Source organism: Coturnix japonica, chromosome 4 (genome assembly GCF_054131305.1).
Source record: "Coturnix japonica strain WE chromosome 4, WE-NBRP24, whole genome shotgun sequence".
In the NCBI taxonomy this organism is placed as follows: Eukaryota; Metazoa; Chordata; class Aves; order Galliformes; family Phasianidae; genus Coturnix; species Coturnix japonica.
The window spans coordinates 30917688-30935598 of NC_140666.1; the positions used below are offsets into that span (position 1 = coordinate 30917688).

Here is a 17911-nt window from a genome sequence, read left to right on the forward strand (position 1 = left end):
ATCTTTCTCCTATTTGTGCGAGGGGAAGGGAGCAACTTATTTAGCTGGCAGTAATTTCCATATAAAGAGTTGCTCACTAGAGAAGAAAAAGCTCCAGGTGGACCTCATAGTGGCTTTTGAGTACCTAAAGGGAGACTACATGAAAGATGGGGAGAGACTTTTTACAACGGCATGTACTAATAAGACAAGAGGTAGACTAGAAACTAGATGAGTGTAAATTTAGATTAGACATCAGGAAGAAATATTTTACTTAGAGTACTGTGGCACTGGGCCAGGTTGACCAGCAAAGCTGTGGGACTCCCTGGAGGAGTGCAGGACCGGGCTGGGTGGGGCTTCAGGCAACCTGGTCTAGTTCAAGAAGTCCCTACCCACAGCAAGGGGTTGCAACAAGATGGTCTTTAAGGTTCCTTCCAGTCTGAGCCATTCTACAATTCTGTGATGTAGAGGTGGTCCTATCTTCAAGACTATAACAATCTTAGAGGAAAAATTCATAGAAATCAAATAAGATGGACCTTCTTGTATGAGTCCTAAGTCAAGTAATTTATCCAACCTTAGTTTAGTATGGTTACATTTGATTTTTCTGTTTCAACTCTGTAGTTGAGTGGTATTTTCAATGTTACAGTCTTTAAGACAACTGCTGACTCAATTTTGTGCTAGTTTGTAGCTGTGGGGCTTTAAAAGACATAGTCTTGGCCTTTGAAAATTCTAGTACGTTCACTTCAGTAGACGAGTATAAATGATTAATGCTTTGCGATAAGAAGACCAGTTCTCAATAGTCTTGCTTCCAAATGTGTGTAGCTCAATAACTTAACTGGATGTACAGGCATTTTCTTACACTTAATCTTGGGAAAACGAAATACCTAGTGTTTTAAAAGGCAGAACGTTGACATAACAATCTTACATGTGTTTATGGTTATTATGTGTTGAAGATATTTTTTAGTGAGTTCAGAGACAGAATATTGTGAACAAAAGTTTTGAATTTTAAACCAAGTAGGAACCTTGGGTTAAATAATTCTTGTACTGTCTTGAGTTGAACTTCTCTTATTGTTCCCATAAAGGTTGAATCCTTTCAGTTACATTTGGGATTCTGGATTAAATACATCACACTAACCAAGATTATACACTTCAGATGCACATGCATTAGAATTTTTGAATTTGCTTCTTTTAGTGTGTTAAAAATACTTATTATGAAGGGTAAATGATTATTGTACATATGAAGATTTCACTTTCAATTTAGGCTTTGCTTGGTGGTGGCACAAGTGCCAACTGTGTTATGCTGTTTATATATATTTTGGATGTACCAAAACCGCTACCCTTGAACGTTTTCTAACACAGCAGGGAAAGACAAGCTGCAGGGAAAAGACTTGTAATGTTTAAAACTAGCATCTTTGTGGCTGCCCAGGGTTGTCAGCTATTACTGTCAGATATTTCTTGTAAATGAAAGGAGGTTAGCATTTAACTTTAGAGCAGCTGCAGATCATTGATGGATTTGGTTTCTTCTAAGTGAACAATTACTGGATAAATCAGATAATTTTACTGCCCAAGCCATTTTAAATATGATACCATTAAATGGCAAACAGGGTACACTGCAAAACGTGGCAGATATCTATGGAGGCAGGCCCATGTCTGCAAGAGGAAGGAAATCCAGAAACAAGGAAGAAGAGGTATGCTTGCCGCATGTTTGCCACTTCCATCACAAAAATAGCTCTATTTTGAGCTTCGCTGTGCTTTTTTTCCCTGCATGGTTCATCACTGTAACACAATGAAAGGACTTCATAAATTCCTAGGAAATAATTTATTCCTGGAATGTGGGTGTGTAATTTTTTTTATCATTATTATTTTAAATAGTCATAAAAACTGTTGTCTACAACAGTTACAGAAAAATGTCTGCCTAGAAAAGTTTCTTGAACTTACATACATATTTGTGTGATGTTACTGTGTTGTAACATATGTGTAACCATTCCTGAGCCTCGGTTATATCAAGTACAATAGTAGCTTAACGCTGAGGAACCTGAGCTTCAGTTTTATTTTCATTGGATGAGAGTTCTTCTGGAAATTACTAAATGTTATTGTGGCAATAGTAATAGTGCTGTTTTTCCCCTCATTTAATTTGAGTTTTTGTGGAATTGTAACTAGTATTGTAAGCTAAACATGTTACAAATGGTTTCAGAACAATTAAAAATTGCTTACTTTCTTTGGCTTAGGAATATTTGGCAAGATTAAGACAGATACGACTACAGAACTTCAATGAACGTCAACAGATTAAAGCAAAACTTCGTGGAGAGAAGGTCAGTTTGAAAAATAAATAACAAGTTGGCTAGGGAATAAAATCTATCTTTGCATCTGATTTTTACTCTACTCTGCCAGTCTGTTCTGTGAATTGGAATATGCAGAAGTTATGGAATACGAGTTATTTGAAAACAGACTTCAGAAGTACACTTTACATATTGTTTCAATTCTCACAGTATTACTGGTTCATGTCTCACTGCTTGTGCGACTTTAGGTCCATTACATTCTTTCCTGTTTGTAGAAGCTTCATACCATAATAATTATTAATTTAAAAAAGAAAGTTAATTAATTTCAAAAAGAAAATTTTAATAAAGGAAGTATTTAAGTGAGAATTTACCATGTAAAATTCTGACTTGTTGTCAGTGGTTTACGTGCTGGTTTGTACTGGTTCTGCGACTAGTCAGGTGGTCAGTCTGAATAATCCCATCAGTCACTTTGATTACTCAGCTTTTAAAAACAGGTGTTAATGATAATTCATTGAGGACTCATACTTTGCAGAATGAAGCTCCCCATTCTGATGGACAAGAGTCAAGTGAGGAAGCAGAAATGAAACGCAAAAAGATAGAAGCACAGAAGGTAATTGTGGGGAGGAAATTGAACTCATTGTTTTAAAATTGCCTTCTTAAATCAGTAAGTCTTATGCTATCAATATCCATTTCCATATTCAGTAATAGAGGTTTTATCTCTTGTAAGTCATACATGCTGTACTGAGGTAACAACTCCAACTAATTTATCTTAGTAGTTTTGAAGTACGTTGTGATGTAGCATAGCAGATGAAGATTTTTTTTCCCATCCATACCTTTGAGATTAGTCCCCTAGACTAGCTTTAGTCCTAAAGGCACTTTGGTATGACAGCTAGGATAGCCTTTTGATAGTGAAAGGGAAAGGTAAATGTAGCTTAAACAACATCATCTAATTTAAAGAATGATTCTTCACTTGTGCAGACAGTGCCACGTGTAGATTGCAGGCTATTACAGCTACTTTGAATTACATTTTGCTCAGTAGTTCAAAACAGTTCTGATTCATGGGAATCCAATTTTTACTTTGAGCTTTCTTCTTTTTATTCTTTCTATATTAATAACCACCTATACCATGCTGTGTAGCAAGTATTACTCTGTCTATTCAGTATCTCTCCTCATCTTCAAAGAGCAGCATACAAACAAGCTGACCTCAAGCCTAACCTTAAAACTAGAGGTGAAGCAGCAACTGAAGCTTTTTTTTTTTTTTTTTTTTCATTTGTTGAATAAATATTGGAAGTTTAAGCTGCATGTTTAATTGTTTGTGTTTGGTGTCCTGGACGATGAAAAGCTGGACATGAGCATTGTGGACTTGCAGCTCAAAAGGCCAACTGCATCCTGGGCTGCATCAAAAGGAGCACCGGAGGGTATTGTTTCCTATGCTTCGCCCTTATGAAGGCCCCATGTGGAGTACTGTGTCCAGGCCTGGGGCCTGCAGCTCAGGAAAGATGCAGAGCTGTTGGATTGGGTCCAGAGAAGGCCACAAAGATTATCAGAGAGCTGGAGCACCTCTCCTGTGAACAAAGGCTGAAGGAGCTGGGCTTGATCAGTCTCGGGAAGAGAAGGCTTCCTGTACTTAGAGGGATTTTACAAACAGGAGGGAGACCAACTTTTTACATGGTCTGATAATGACAGGTTGGGGGGGAGCAACTTTAATCTAGGAGGGGAGATTTAGGTAGAAGTTCTTCACTCGGGGGTGAGGTACTGGAACAGGTTGCGTGGAGAAGTTGTGGGTGCCCCATCCCTGGGTGTTCAAGTCCAGGTTAGATGGCCCACAGGACAGCCAGATCTAGTGGGTGGCAGCACTGCCCATGGCAGAGAGTTTGGAACTGAATGATCTTTAAAGTCCCTTCTGGCCCAAGCCGTTCTGTGATTCTGTGTTTAATGCATCTGGCTTCAAAATAAATTCTAAGATTCTGATTTTAAATTACTTTTATTGAAAGTTGTTATCTATTCTATAAATGTAATCTTGTCAATCAAAAATTGTTATTAAATTTTGAGCTGTGTCATTGCGTGGGGTCATTCTGGTCATCAGTTGAGTCTATGTAGTCTATAAAGAATTCAGTTAGAGAAAACAAGATTAAGTGATCCAAGAATGTTTGTTTGTAAAACGTTCAGCAGAATTGCAACAATTGCATACTAATGCTTTTTATTTTTATAGTTGATTTTTATTTATTTGTTTATTTTTGCTTGCTTATTACAGGCCCAGACAAATGCTCGAGCTGCGGTTCTGAAAGAACAGTTAGAACGAAAGAGGAAGGAAGCATATGAAAGAGAGAAAAGAGCTTGGGAAGAACATGTAAGCAAATGTACACAGGCAGAGTATCTAGTGTCATGACTTTGTATAAATGAAGTCTTTCATTGAGAATTTCTACTTTAGACACTTCTGAAGTAGGGGAGAACATTAGCCAGTCCAAATTCTCTCATTAAAAGCATAATCGTACATATATACGATATATTATATATAGAATTTGTTTCAAATATGTAGCACCATAACTAAGAATTATCAGGATTATGTTTAGTATTTTATTAATTATCTTCAGCTTACCAAGATGTATAATATCTTCATTTGACTGTGTGTGCCGTGAAGTGACAAGTCCAACTAGCGGTAACTACAAAAAATGCAGAATGCTGTGAGGCTGATAATTTGGGGATAATTAATGTGTAATTCACAATTGCATTTAGTATGAAAATGTGCGACATTGCCCTTTCTGAAGGTTTACACGAGTGTTTCTGAGCATACTGTGTTGAATGTGCAGTCTTTAATTTTATTTTTCTTTTTAATTGAATCTTTACAGCTGATAGCAAAAGGAGTAAAGAATCCTAATGTGCCTCTTCATGTGGGGGCAGCAGGGCACAGTCCTGTGCACGGAATACAAGAGCCTGGAGTATCTCATCCTAAGCAGCAGCTTCCAGTTCAGCCCATTTCTATGACTTCTGCTTTGAAAGAAGTGGGAGCGGTAGGTACTTTTGTGGAGTGATAAAATAATGACAAAAAATAGACGAGCATACTGAGTTGAAAAAGAATTTTTAGGAGAGCGTGTGTATTAGGGAGAAGAAATACTGGTTGCTACAAAAACAAAAAAAGACTACATATCGATGTATAAGGAGCTGAAACACATCTGTATTCTGAAGCTCAAATCAGCTATTTTGTCCAAAATTGTCAAAATTTTTCTTAATTTTGGATGAGGCTTAACCTGCAACTTCATTTTTCATCAATGAAGACATAGAGTAAGAAGTGGTTAACTATACAGGAAGCCTCTTGAAGGCTGATGTTAATGAGTTTGTAATCTCTGCCCAAGTATAGTGGAACTGATAAATGTTGAGTAAGTCCATTTTATATCCTTGATTCTTTTCATTGACTTTGAAAGTATGTGCTGTTTATGACAAATCTGACACTCAGGTATGACATTGTGGCCTGGTTTTGTTGTTTTAAGACAGTATTTCAATTTTATATTTTCTGTGGTCTTCTTCTTTCTCCCTTACACTTTTTTTTTTTTTTTGACAAATGCTCCTAAACTGTCCTTACAACTTTTTTGTTCTGTTGCAATTAACTCTTTTCTAGCGTAGGAATTGTCATTTTGCTTTGTGTGTCATATCTAGCTTTATCTCTCCATGTTTTATGCTGTGAATTTTTACTTTCATTTGCTTACCACTTAAGACAGCAAACAGGTCAAACTGACTGTCCTTGAAGGTGCTTATGAAGCACCACAAAATCAGAAGCTCTGTGCAGTCTGTGGTTGTCAATGAAAGGGTCTTAGAGGCGTCTTTTCAGTACTATGTTGATCGATATTCTCAAGATTGTTTTCTCTGATATACCTTCTACATTGTATTTCATGTTTCTTGAATTTAAAGGATGGAAATGTAACCGCTGCCCAGGAGGTTAAAGAGGAAATAAAAAAGCCAGATCTTGCAGTGCAGGTATGTCAGGCTTTGTTCTGTTTAATTTTCTTTTCCTTTTTAATAAAGATGCTGTTTCAGGTAATTATCTGTTGATCCTTACTATAGAACAAGCGGCAGATACTGAAAAGACTGAATGAAAATCTTAAAGCTCAGGAAGGTGAGAAAGGAAAAAAGGAAGATAAAAATATCTCTGAGTCGGATGGGTCTGAAGATGGTAAAGAAGAGCAAGAAGATAATCCTCCAGTTCTAGGAGATCGCAAAAGATGGGCATCAAAGGCATCAGATTTGGTAGTTCCTTTAGCTCAGTTAACAATGGAAGATTCTCTCTCCGGAACAGACCGTAAGTACTCTTTTGTCATGATATTAGTAAATCAGTTTGCAATGTGTAATGCGTTTTTTGTCCAGTACTCTTTTATTATTATCCTTTTGTCATCACTTATGTCTCATTTGCTTCTAAAGAAGATGGCTATGTATTCAGTTGGATAAGGAAGAAGGCACATGTTTAGTAGTGAAATGACCTGCAGGAGATGCAAAAAAAATAATAGTTTCTTTTTTCAAGCTGTCTTTTTAAGTGTCATTTAAATAGGCACTAATCTAACAGAACAGGTGCAATTAAAGTATATGAACTTTATTTTGCTCTGTGTTTCGTTGTTGCCACTATTCATCCTCTGTTTTCCTCAGAGGGAGAAATAACAGGAAAAAAAATGTCCAAAGGGCAAGGGATTTTCTATTTTTCCTTCCCTGTGAACAAGCTGGTAGGAATAGAGGTGAAATTTGTAATCAAGTGGTATTAAGACATCTCTCAGACTTTTTCTTCTGGAGTACCTGGTTTGCTGAAAATTCTTGCTTTTACTGTGAAGTAGAAGATGTTAGTTGTCATTTAATAACTTAGCTTTAAAAGGAGTTGGCAGAAGAGGAACTCTTGACTTTTCACCATAGTCATTAGGCTCTCTGACTTGAGGTGAGATGGCATGATTATTAATTTATAATTTTTAGTTTTGTCTAGGCTTTTTGTTTATTATGCATGAACAAAGGTTTATAACATGTTTTTGTATCTTGACAGGGCAAACTATGGGAGAAGTAATTAAGCTGGATATTGGTGAACCCCGCAGGAAAGTCTGGGGCAAAAGCCCAACTGATTCAGTCCTGAAGATTCTAGGAGAAGCAGAGTTGCAGCTGCCAACTGAATTACTGGAAGAAATAGATGTAATAAATGGTAAGCACAGCTGGTAACTATTTATGCTGCAAGTGTATGAGTTGCCAGCTTGACAGTTGTTTATTGAGTTGTTTATTGGAGTGATAGAAACATTCTGCCCATATTCTTGCTGCTTCTGTGCATTGCCTCTGTTTTAAATGTTCCTAAACATTCTGAATGGCTGCATAAGCTGATACCAAAAGACACTAAAATACTTCACTCTCAGTCAAGTAGTTAGAAATTAAGATGGATGTGCTACAAGGCAAAGATCTTCATTTTATGAAAAAGCCATGGAACTGACTTGCCAATATAAACAAGTCTATTTTTTAAAGTGATGCCATCAACTAAATAATGTGTTGCATAGTTCTTCTCCTCCTTCTTAGTGTGTGACTTAGCATTGTAGGAGAATTTCCTTCTGGACAAGTACATTTTGTCCTTGATGTAAACTTTGTTCCTTCTTTATCCTTCCTGTCTTTGTTAAATAACTTTGTTACCTTTATTGCCATTGTCTGTGTTCTCCTTCCTCTTTTCTTCTGCTTTATAAACGGTAGGTGCGTGAACCTTTTAGAGCTTTAGTATGTTTTTGTATTTGTCGAGATAAAATAGTAGCTGCTTTTAATAGAACTGAGAATGGTGGGATTTTGCTTTAAAAATTTTAAATGAAAGGCTTAGTTACTTTTGTTATACATATACCAAGAATGTTGGCTGTTAGCCAGCACCATAGTCTGTACCTTTTCATCTTAGAGTTTAAAGCAATAAAATATAATTATCTTGCCAAATTCTGCTGAAATTTAAATTAAAAATATTAGAGAACAGTACAAGTTTATTCCAAGTATGTAGGTTGCTGTGAAAGTAGTGTCTCCTGTTTACTTCTATGGAGATGACAACAGATGCAAGAGTAATAACAGTAATACTGTTTGATAGAGCAGATTCTCAGCTACAAAACACTGTCCTGTCTTTTTGCTTGGGGTTCATATTTAACAAGGTCTGACTTAATTAATTTCAGAGCCTGATGATTTGGAAGCAGAGATGTTGAAAGAAACAGAAGAAAATAAAAAGCACCAGAGCAAGGAATTTCCCATCGCTGTTAATGAAGTATGGGTGAAAGAAAAACAGGATGAGTGAGTTATTCCTTTATTGATCCCTCACTCTAGTTCTGATAACTAGCTACAGCAATTTAATGTTAAGCTTAGCTAAAGTTTTGTTGCTTGTCTGTACTTCCTGGTTGAGAATCTTTTCAGTAGGCTAACAACTATTTTAAATTGTTTACCTTGCTTTCTAATAGGGTGCAATGTGACAGAAGAAATGAAGAAGCTTTTGAGAAAGTAGCGCTTGATGAAGTGCAGTCACAAAATGAAGCTCCAGAAGGTCAGTCGCTGTATCTTGTATTGTAACTAAGGTTCTGTCCCTTCTTACTTCTTCACTAGCCCTTAAAGAAGAGTCTTCCTGTTTTCATTTTATTTTTTAGCTCAGGGCAAATTTGTTATGAATTAGGAAGACAAATGGAATAGACTGTAGCTCAGAGCTGTGTGTTCTCAAAAAATATGTGATAGAATTTCACATTATAATTCTTTTATTTAAGTAATCTGAACAGAATTTAATACTCTTATGGTGTAATCTATTTTTCCTTTTAACTATATGACAGAATGTGGTTAGCACTGCTCATTTTAGTTACCTTTTGCTTGAGAGCTTGGAGTTATAAACCATTCAGATTTGTAATGGACTTTCTTAACCCACTTCAGAGACTTGTTCCAGTGACTCTCCACAACCTGAACCATTGTTCCAGAGGGTAATACAGCCACCAGCTGTACCTACAGCCTCACCAGTTCTATCATCTCAGTCTTCCCAGGAAGAGCCTTTTGTACCTCGTTCACGTTCCATATCGCCAGCAAAACATAAAGGGAAAAGTTCGTTGTTTTTTGGACTTTCTACAGGTCTGTTTGATGCAAACAACCCGAAGGTAACTTAAACTTCTACTTCTTTAATAGTGTTTTTAACCTTCTTGAGTCTTCTTGAGGCCAAAATAGGTGGTATAATGGTTTAATCATGTGTTTGTATTTGTCTGATTGTCTGCCATGTATGCTTTATTTTGGCTGGATCAGAGTAGTATTTTAAACTTCCAGTAAGCTTTCATTTAAAAACATGTTGAAGCAACTTGTAATCACAGACTTGCATTGTTTCCAAACACAAGACTTTGTTACCTTTGCAGATGTTGAGAACGTGTTCGCTCCCGGATCTTCACAAACTGTACAGAACCTTAGTTGATGTTCCCAGCATAGCAGATGTACAGCATCAACACAGTCTTGAAATAGACGATACAGAAGATGAACAAGCCAAAGAAGGACCCTCTGATTCTGAGGATATGTGAGTGCAGTAGGATTATTAAGTGTTTTAAAAGGCTTCTTAATTCAAGAATGCTTTTGATTATACATTATTACATATCATACACCTGAATAGATTTGTTTAGATAGCTGAATTTTAAAAACCTTTAATTTCACATTTGTTTGGTTTGAATCAATGTTCACCCTAAGATGTGTGGAAAGAAAACTGCCCAGTTTTCTCCCAGGCTAGAATCTCCTAGAGAAAGACTGAAGAGGAATCTGAGCATTGGTTGTCTGAGTTGGATTAACTATTTTACCATAATTAGTCTTGTTGTGCTTGTCAGGGTCTTATAACAGCATGAGTACAAAGATGGTTTGAACTGATCTTAGTAATAAAGTTTAATAGATCATCTGTCTCATCATCCTTCTACAAGGTGGTCTGGTATCTGTTTAGACAGTTCTTTATTCCCCATGTCTGGCATTATATAGTGGTATTAGGGCTGTCATCATGATGGACTGAGGACATAAAGATCTGCATAAAGTGCTAATTTTCTTTGTTAATCTAGTGGTAATGGGAAGAGAATTAGTCTTACATATACAGATGTTTGTCTCATGTTCTTCTCCTGAAAGCTACACTGTCTTTCCAGTTTTGCTGGCTTAACAAAAGATATGAGCTCTTCCTACGAAGTTTGTCTTGAAAAGCATAACTTTATATAGTCTCTGTCACTTTCTTTTAGCATGTTTGGGGAGGCTGATACAGATTTGCAAGAACTCCGGGCCTCAATGGAACAATTACTTAGGGAACAGCCTAGTGAGGAATTGAGTGAAGAGGAGGAATCTACTTTAAAGGCTAACGTCATCAAATGCATAACAAACGGTACAGAGCTGGATGAAGCAGATGAAAATAACCCCAGCAGTGAAAGTGCACTTAATGAAGAATGGCAGTCAGGTATGGTTTTTGTTACACCTGTTTCATAAGCTATCCATTGATGTTAGCAATAAAGACACAGAAGATTTTTGCATTTTACATTAGAAGGGAATAAACTTCTGAATAATAGCTTTTCTACAGAGACTTCAAAAATTTTTCTGATGTTATTTGAAATTTTCTGTGTGTGAAGGTCAACATCTAAGTAAATGTTGATGCTACAAATTAAGTAGCAGCTATTTGTCAGGCACTGATCATAAATCGCTATTTCTCTAGTTGCCTGAAACTTGCTTTCATAGAAGATCTAAAGCTTTCTATACATCTTTTAAAATCATTTAATAGTTTTCTGGTGTTGGTGGGTTTTTTACTTTATTGGCTCTTTTTTTACTGTTGTTTTCTTTCTTTACAGATAATAGTGATGGAGATATTGCCAGTGAATGTGAAGAATGTGACAGCGTCTTCAGCCATTTGGAAGAGCTGAGATACAACCTGGAACAGGAAATAGGCTTTGAGAAATTAATTGAAGTTTATAATAAAATAAAGGTTTGTGAAGTAAACTCAACTGGAAGCTGTTTTAGGAAACAAACAGGTGTATGTAGGGCTGCATACTGTGCCAGTAACAAATAGCTTTGTGTGGCTAGAATTGATGCTTATTTCTCAAGTCTTTTGTTTTGTTTCAACACACCTAAAATATTAAGATAGAAAATTCCAGTGGATTAAAGTGGGAAGTTTTGGGGTTAACAGTGGACTACTTTTAGTGAATTTGAACTGCTTAATTTTAGACCTCACCACACGGATTGTTCTTTCTCCCAGGCCATACATGAAGATGAAGATGAAAATATTGATATTTGTTCAAACATAGTTCAGACTATTTTGGGAAATGAACACAAACACTTGTATGCCAAAGTACTTCACCTGGTCATGGCAGATGGAGCCTACCAGGAAGGTAATACCACTGGTAATGATGGATTGTCTTAATGTTTGTTCTTTGTTATATAAAAAAAAGTTCTAAAAAATACTTTAACAAAAGATTTGCTTTGTTATACTGCTGATCAGCTGCACAGATTAAAGTTGTTATTTTCCACAAACGGCATTTTTATTCCTGCAGCACAATGTGGCAGACTTCATGTTCTGGCTACTCTGATTTAATGCTATGAACTGTAATAACAGGTGCCTTACAAAATGTGCAGCATTTCACTTGCTGTGAAACCATAACGCAGGTTGAAAGGATGTAAGTCTAGAATAAAGTTGTCAGAACAAAAACTGGTTTTATTTTAGGAATTAAATTCTTAACTAAAATAGTATCTTTCTTTCCAAAACTACTTTTAATGTGGCTGTTTGTTTTATAATTGCAATTTCCTGAAAGTCCGTGCTGTGGAGATACAATCCATCTTATTTTATAGTGGCCCAGAAATACTTGGAGAGAATTTAACTTGATGGGAGCCCCCCATATGTTAGCAGAGCCAGCAGGACAGTTCCTGAGTACTCAGAGTCACTTGGTGAAATGCCACCCAGCCCACTGCCTGTCAGAAAATGCTGTTGGCTTTTTCTCTCATGTCAAAAAATGAATTGCATTTATGTAATGCTTCCTGATGCCAAAAGACTTGACTAGGGGGAACAAAAATAGAAATCCAAAATGCCAGTTATTTTAATGGGAATTGGAAGCATCATATATTAGTTTGAGAAATGTGTGCAGTGATCACTATTGGCTGGTTTTCAAATTCTGAGTATTTTAATGCATGTTAACATCTGCCGTCTGCATCTTTTAATTTCTTTTACAATTGTGTTGCAATTGCAAGTGAATAAAAGGTCAAGTACTGACAGCTTGCTAAGCTACTAATACAGAAATGGGAAAAATAAGTCTTAGAAACCAGTTCTAAAAACACAATTGTTAAAAACAGAAACCTGCATCTGGGACAAATTGCTCTTCATGTTTTGCCAGTTTTTCTTTGCTATTGATACGGAGCTGCTGAGTCAGAACAAGCAGCGCCACGTTGTTTTAATTCTGGGTTACAGAAGGATGACAGAAAAGCGTCAAAAATATTTTTTCAGCCACTTCATTTAATTGTAAAATAAACTGAAGTTGTTTGTCTGCCAGGCTCTGAGAGGGCTGGCAACACAGATCAGGGAGAAAATGGTAACCACTGTGTTACCTGTTTCTTTCCCTTGACACTTCACCATTTAAGGATATTTTAAAACTAATCCTAGAAGGCTTAAATACCAATGTGCTGAAAAAATGTTGGCATACAAATGGTAAGCTTTGGTCTGAGTGAATGCTGTTAAAATGAGCTGACTTTCATCTTGTGAAATGCTGATTAACAAGCGGCTTTTTTAGTAGCTTCAGCTCTAATTCTGTATTCCAGAAATCTGTGATACCCTGTGAAACGGTAAAGAAAAAATAGTTCTACCCTTTTGCAATTCAAATTAAAAATATGCTAATCAAGGCAGATAGAGGACAAGTGACAAAAGCACACTGAGGAGCTTCTGTCTCAGAGGTTTTGTATTCTTCAGTACTCTGACTAGTGTTTACTATGTTCTTCTGTAAAACCAGGTTGTGTTTTGTTGGGTTTTATGCCTTGTTTTTTTCTGTCCTTTTCACCCTGCCTTTCCCTCTCACGATTTTTCAGATAATGACGAATAAACCGGACTCAGGAAACTCCTTAGTGCTACACAACGCATCAGTGTTTGAAGTCTGCACAGCGGAGTAACAGATTGTAGCTGAAAATGTGACATGGGGCAGGAGAAAGAAGAACTGGGGGAAGAGTGTTGACTGTATGAAACAGAGGGAAAATATGCCTTTCAAACTAAGAAATGTATACACTTCTCTTGTGTCTTGCATATGTGCTCATTGAATAGTAGATGCCTAAATCTGAACAAACATAAACTATAATCTCTCAAAAAAGAAATAAGGAATAAATATAGCTGTTCTGATACAAGACCAATACCTACAAGGTAAATGAGAATTCTTGTCATATATCAAAAGCTGGCTGATAGGGTTATGGAGCTGGAAGGATTACCGTGTTGTGAAAGTAGCCATCTCTATGTTCATTTACATGCTCAAAGTAGTCCTTCTTTACACCTGCATAAAGAAACTGCTCATTTTTATTGTATTGTATTGTTTGTATTTTAATAGCATCCTTAATCTAGTGGTCCAGTTTGAGTATTTCACTTTTTTTCTTAATAAAATGTATTTTGAAACTACAGACTTCCTGTCGCTTCTTAAGTGTTATCTGAAAACTCCTACAGCCACTGTTCCTAATGAATCAATTTCTACTTTCCATTATTTGTCGTCTTTTGGGCCGTGTTTCATAGCTTCGTGTCTCCCTCCCCCGCAATGAGTTACCTGACCCACGCTGTTGTTTCTCCTGCCTGAGCAGTGCTAAACAGGGCCAACATGAGGCATTTTGTTTTCACATCATCTCTGTAGAAGTTTGACTGGCTTATCCATACAGTGAGTTTCCTGTTGCAAACCCAATGAGCTGCCAGGCTTCCCACTGTGCCCTACAGAAGTCAATATTTTTTTCAGTTACAGTAAAATACAACCAGTCAATCTAAAACTGTCAACTTTTACACAAAGTACCATCAGATATACATTATTTAGAACTGATATGTACGTGTTTTTGGTATCATTGTTTTATGGAGTTATAACTGAAGTTTTGCCCACTGAAAAGTGGTATTATCTTAAATGTCTGATTTGTTAAGATAGACCAAAATGACTCTATTTCAGCTGTATCGTGGGGACCTACAGTGACAATTCTAAAAGAAAAGGTTGCACGTTTTGATTGCCCTTAATACTCTGATTAAATTTTTATGTGCATATTTACTTGGTAAACACCTGTTATGTATATATTCAATCCTGCAGCCTTTAGGAGGAAGGACTAAAATTCTTTATTAAAGATTTTCTCAAGGAAACACGAGGTTAGGTTGTGTTGTTTTTAGGTTGTGTTTAATTGTTTTTGTACTGAAATCACATATTATTGATGTTCTTCATTTCTTATGCAGGTTGCTGGCTTGCAGACTTAAAGTATTACAGACTGAGCTTTTTATCAATGAATGATTTGAAAACCGTGCAGACAGTACACAGCTTTTCACAGATTAACATTCAGGCTGCCAACCAACACTGAATATCCTCTAAAATCCCCCCAAGAGCTAATTTTAATTTGACACGGTAAATAAGTTTGTCTGCTAAAATAACACTTTCCTCTCAAATTTTAAAGCCCCACTTAGTGCACAGTATTACAACATCAGTGGTTTGTTTTCTTAAGGGCAATGCAGTGATCTGCATGCAGTAAGTTATTTGAATTGGTTGAGTATTTGGCCGGCATTCATAAAATTACACTCACTGGGGGTAATTTTCTGCTACAAATCTAGTAACAAATAGATAGAGAACAGTGGCTTTGGCTCAGAACATCTACTTTATGTTATGTTCCTGTCCTCTGCCTTTCATCTTGACTCCTGAAACCAACTGTAGCTGAGAGAAGAGGAAAAAACCAATCCAAAACGTAACAGTAATAGATGTCAGTGCCTGCCTGCATTGTGCTGCCCTGCAGACATGATTACAGTCCTTGACATGAGAATCTCCTGGCAAGCTGTGACATTTACTGTCATACGTATGCACTGAGCATTCAGAGCCTCAGCAAAACGGAGTAAAGGGCCACAGCAGCAAAGCAGAACCAGCAGGAACTTGTCCTCATGGCCTGTGGCAGGAAGATGAGCCTTGCACTGTCCCATTTATTTGTAGAGAGATGAGTTTTGCCCTAATCTGAAGAAGCCGGAGTGTTGTGCTCAATGGGACAGTCTAGCAGTAGGCCTGCAGCCAGGGGAGTCTCTGATGTTACAAGTCAGGATTAAACTGCCTGTTACCCACCTGAAAATTATGCTTTCAAATGAAAATGCATGAAATATCTGGTGATGTCTAAGCACAGCAAATATCTAAATTATCTCTTAAATACTTCTCAAGGTGTTCCTTGCCTTATTACATAATGTGCCTCTATGCTTCATAAATCAGCTGTTAAAGCAAATTGCATCAGTTTCATTTCTTAGCGCTCCCTGGTGGTGGGTTGTTAAGGCCAAATGAGATTTATTTTCATTCTTGAATGTAGCGTAGTTAATTCAAGCACTTAATGAAATCTGATGTCTTTTAAACAGAGCAATTACAGAAATCAAGGTTGATGGTGCCCCACCTGCTCACAAGGTGCTGCTCTCTGCTCACTGCAGCACTAGGCAGGCACGAGTGCCTCAGTTTCTGACCTTCGTTACAGAAGTACAGCAAGTAGCGTTATTTCACACGGCGTGTGCGTTTTGTACATCTAAAGCCTTGTGAGGACGAGAGCGAATTCGGCGTCCTCCTCCTCCTTTCCCTGCCCGGCTGCGACCCGTGCCCAGCTTTACTTTCGCAGTGCCCCTGTGCGCTGCAGTTTCGCCGCTTGGCCGCCAGGGGGCAGCGTAACAGCGGGGCGCCGCACGCGTGGCAGCTGAGCTTCTCTGTAGCACGCAATTGGATTTAGGCTGGACACGGCTCCGTGCTTCTGTAACTGTAAGCTGTGTTAGTATTTCCGGGTGTTTCCGGCTTAACAGATGTAAACCCTCAGAAAAATAAACCTTCTAAACGTTAGTAAACATCGATGAAGAATTATTTCCTCTGCACTAAAACATCTCTAATACAGTTCTTAGCTATTACTAATGCAGCATCTTTCTACAGCTGTTGACAAGCCTGGTTGCACAGCGTAGTGTCCTGCTGTACCATGGGCTGCAGCGCGTCAGTGCTCGCAGTGCCCTGAATAACTCAGCTCCCTGAACTCACTCAATTCCCCAGAGCGCTTCCTGTTCTCAGCTGCCCGCTCCTGCTTTCTCTGCATTGGGAAGAGGCTCCAGAACAATGACTGGAACAGACAGTAGGGTGAAGTGTTGCCAGCTGGGAAAGGGAGCACTGTTCAATCCCGTCCCACAGCATCTGATAGCCAGGATGTGATACTACAGTGACTACGTGGCTTAGATTGGCAGTAGTTACATTGTCCACTATAAATACCAGTACCTCGTCATACATGCAGTAGTGTAGCATGGATGAGCAGCGTGATAAAGCCTCCCCTCCTTACAGTCTAACTTAAATCAACCCTAATGCACGAAAAGCAGCATTCTCTATTAAAGTGAAGAGTAGATGGATTTGAGCCAAGTCACCCAGCTCTGAGCTGCAGTCAGTGAGGCTCTGAGCATCTTCAGTTCTGTTTATTGTGCTGTGGGGAAAGTAATGTCCATCATAAGGGTGGGGTGCAACAGATGGAGGCATAACATAAACCACTTTGTAACAGTTGACCATGGCTGCCTTGCCTACATTTAAGGACCGTGGCATCCTTTATTTATTGTAGGTGTGTCCTTAGAGAAGAATGGCGATAGAACTGCATCAGTGATCTGGAATGCTGCTTGCTAACAGGTTCTGGCATGCTTACACATCCCTGCTGCCCCAGTCACATCTATATTTATGTTTTCTGTGACGTGTGAGAAAATAATTCCATAGAGTGAGTTTTATTGTAGCTTGCATAACGTGCATGTTCAAGCAGTATTTATTCACGCAGTATTTAAGGGCTGATTTTTAGCGACAGGGATGGAATCCAGCTGCCTGTTTTCTTTGGCCCCGAGAGTCAGATCGATATGATTTACATTTTCAGAGCTGGCTTCACAAAGAAAGAGCTACAGGGCTGGTTTTGAGGGATTTTCTTCTTCTTCTTCTTTTTGCATGTCTGATTAAGTAAATATTTCACAGACCAAATCCCCAGTTGCACAGAATCAGTGACTCCAGGCTACGGGACAATATAAGTAAGCACAAAGGCTGGAATTTATTGCTAGTAATGATCTGTGAGATAAGATTTTCAACTAAATGAGTGCAGAGAGCTCAATTGCCAGATGTGTGGGAGTGAAAGTGACACAGATCCACACACACACAAATCTTTGGCAGGCCCACAGTGGTTACATGGGCCTGTAGCGCCAGGAGCCTCAAGGAATTCATCTCAAGGAATTCATTTTGTGTCTCACTGTCTTCATCAGCTTAAAAGCCAAGTCCCAAGCTGGATATCCTTTATAAAAAGTACTGCCGTGAATACTTCATACATTTATCTCACTTTCTTATTCTTACCATAAACAAAGAAAGGGGGTTTCTTTTTGGTCTGTATTTCCCTCCTTTGTAAAGGACTGTAGTAGCAGAATGGCAGCGACTGCAAACAACCACTGGGGAGTTTGTCCTTGAATTCACCCACCTTCATCCCAC

General features: G+C 37.9%; 1 protein-coding gene across 49 annotated transcripts in view; it reads left to right on the forward strand.

Moving 5' to 3' along the window:
• NEK1 (NIMA related kinase 1) overlaps nucleotides 1-13853 on the forward strand; it is a 35155-nt gene extending 21302 nt beyond the window's left edge. For 32 of the 49 annotated variants that reach the window (XM_085544846.1, XM_085544842.1, XM_085544840.1 and 29 more), the window contains 16 exons: nucleotides 1581-1664; nucleotides 2205-2288; nucleotides 2788-2865; nucleotides 4510-4605; nucleotides 5105-5266; nucleotides 6162-6227; nucleotides 6315-6549; nucleotides 7273-7425; nucleotides 8411-8525; nucleotides 8690-8772; nucleotides 9147-9364; nucleotides 9614-9768; nucleotides 10463-10674; nucleotides 11060-11193; nucleotides 11464-11596; nucleotides 13278-13853. In XM_085544846.1, the coding sequence (XP_085400972.1) occupies nucleotides 1581-1664; nucleotides 2205-2288; nucleotides 2788-2865; nucleotides 4510-4605; nucleotides 5105-5266; nucleotides 6162-6227; nucleotides 6315-6549; nucleotides 7273-7425; nucleotides 8411-8525; nucleotides 8690-8772; nucleotides 9147-9364; nucleotides 9614-9768; nucleotides 10463-10674; nucleotides 11060-11193; nucleotides 11464-11596; nucleotides 13278-13291 (2022 nt within the window). In that variant the 3' untranslated portion in view covers nucleotides 13292-13853. The remainder of the gene's footprint in view (nucleotides 1-1580; nucleotides 1665-2204; nucleotides 2289-2787; nucleotides 2866-4509; nucleotides 4606-5104; nucleotides 5267-6161; nucleotides 6228-6314; nucleotides 6550-7272; nucleotides 7426-8410; nucleotides 8526-8689; nucleotides 8773-9146; nucleotides 9365-9613; nucleotides 9769-10462; nucleotides 10675-11059; nucleotides 11194-11463; nucleotides 11597-13277) is intronic. The other 17 variants (XM_085544861.1, XM_085544849.1, XM_085544860.1 and 14 more) reach the window with 1 other exon arrangement.
• Nucleotides 13854-17911: the final 4058 nt, after the last annotated feature.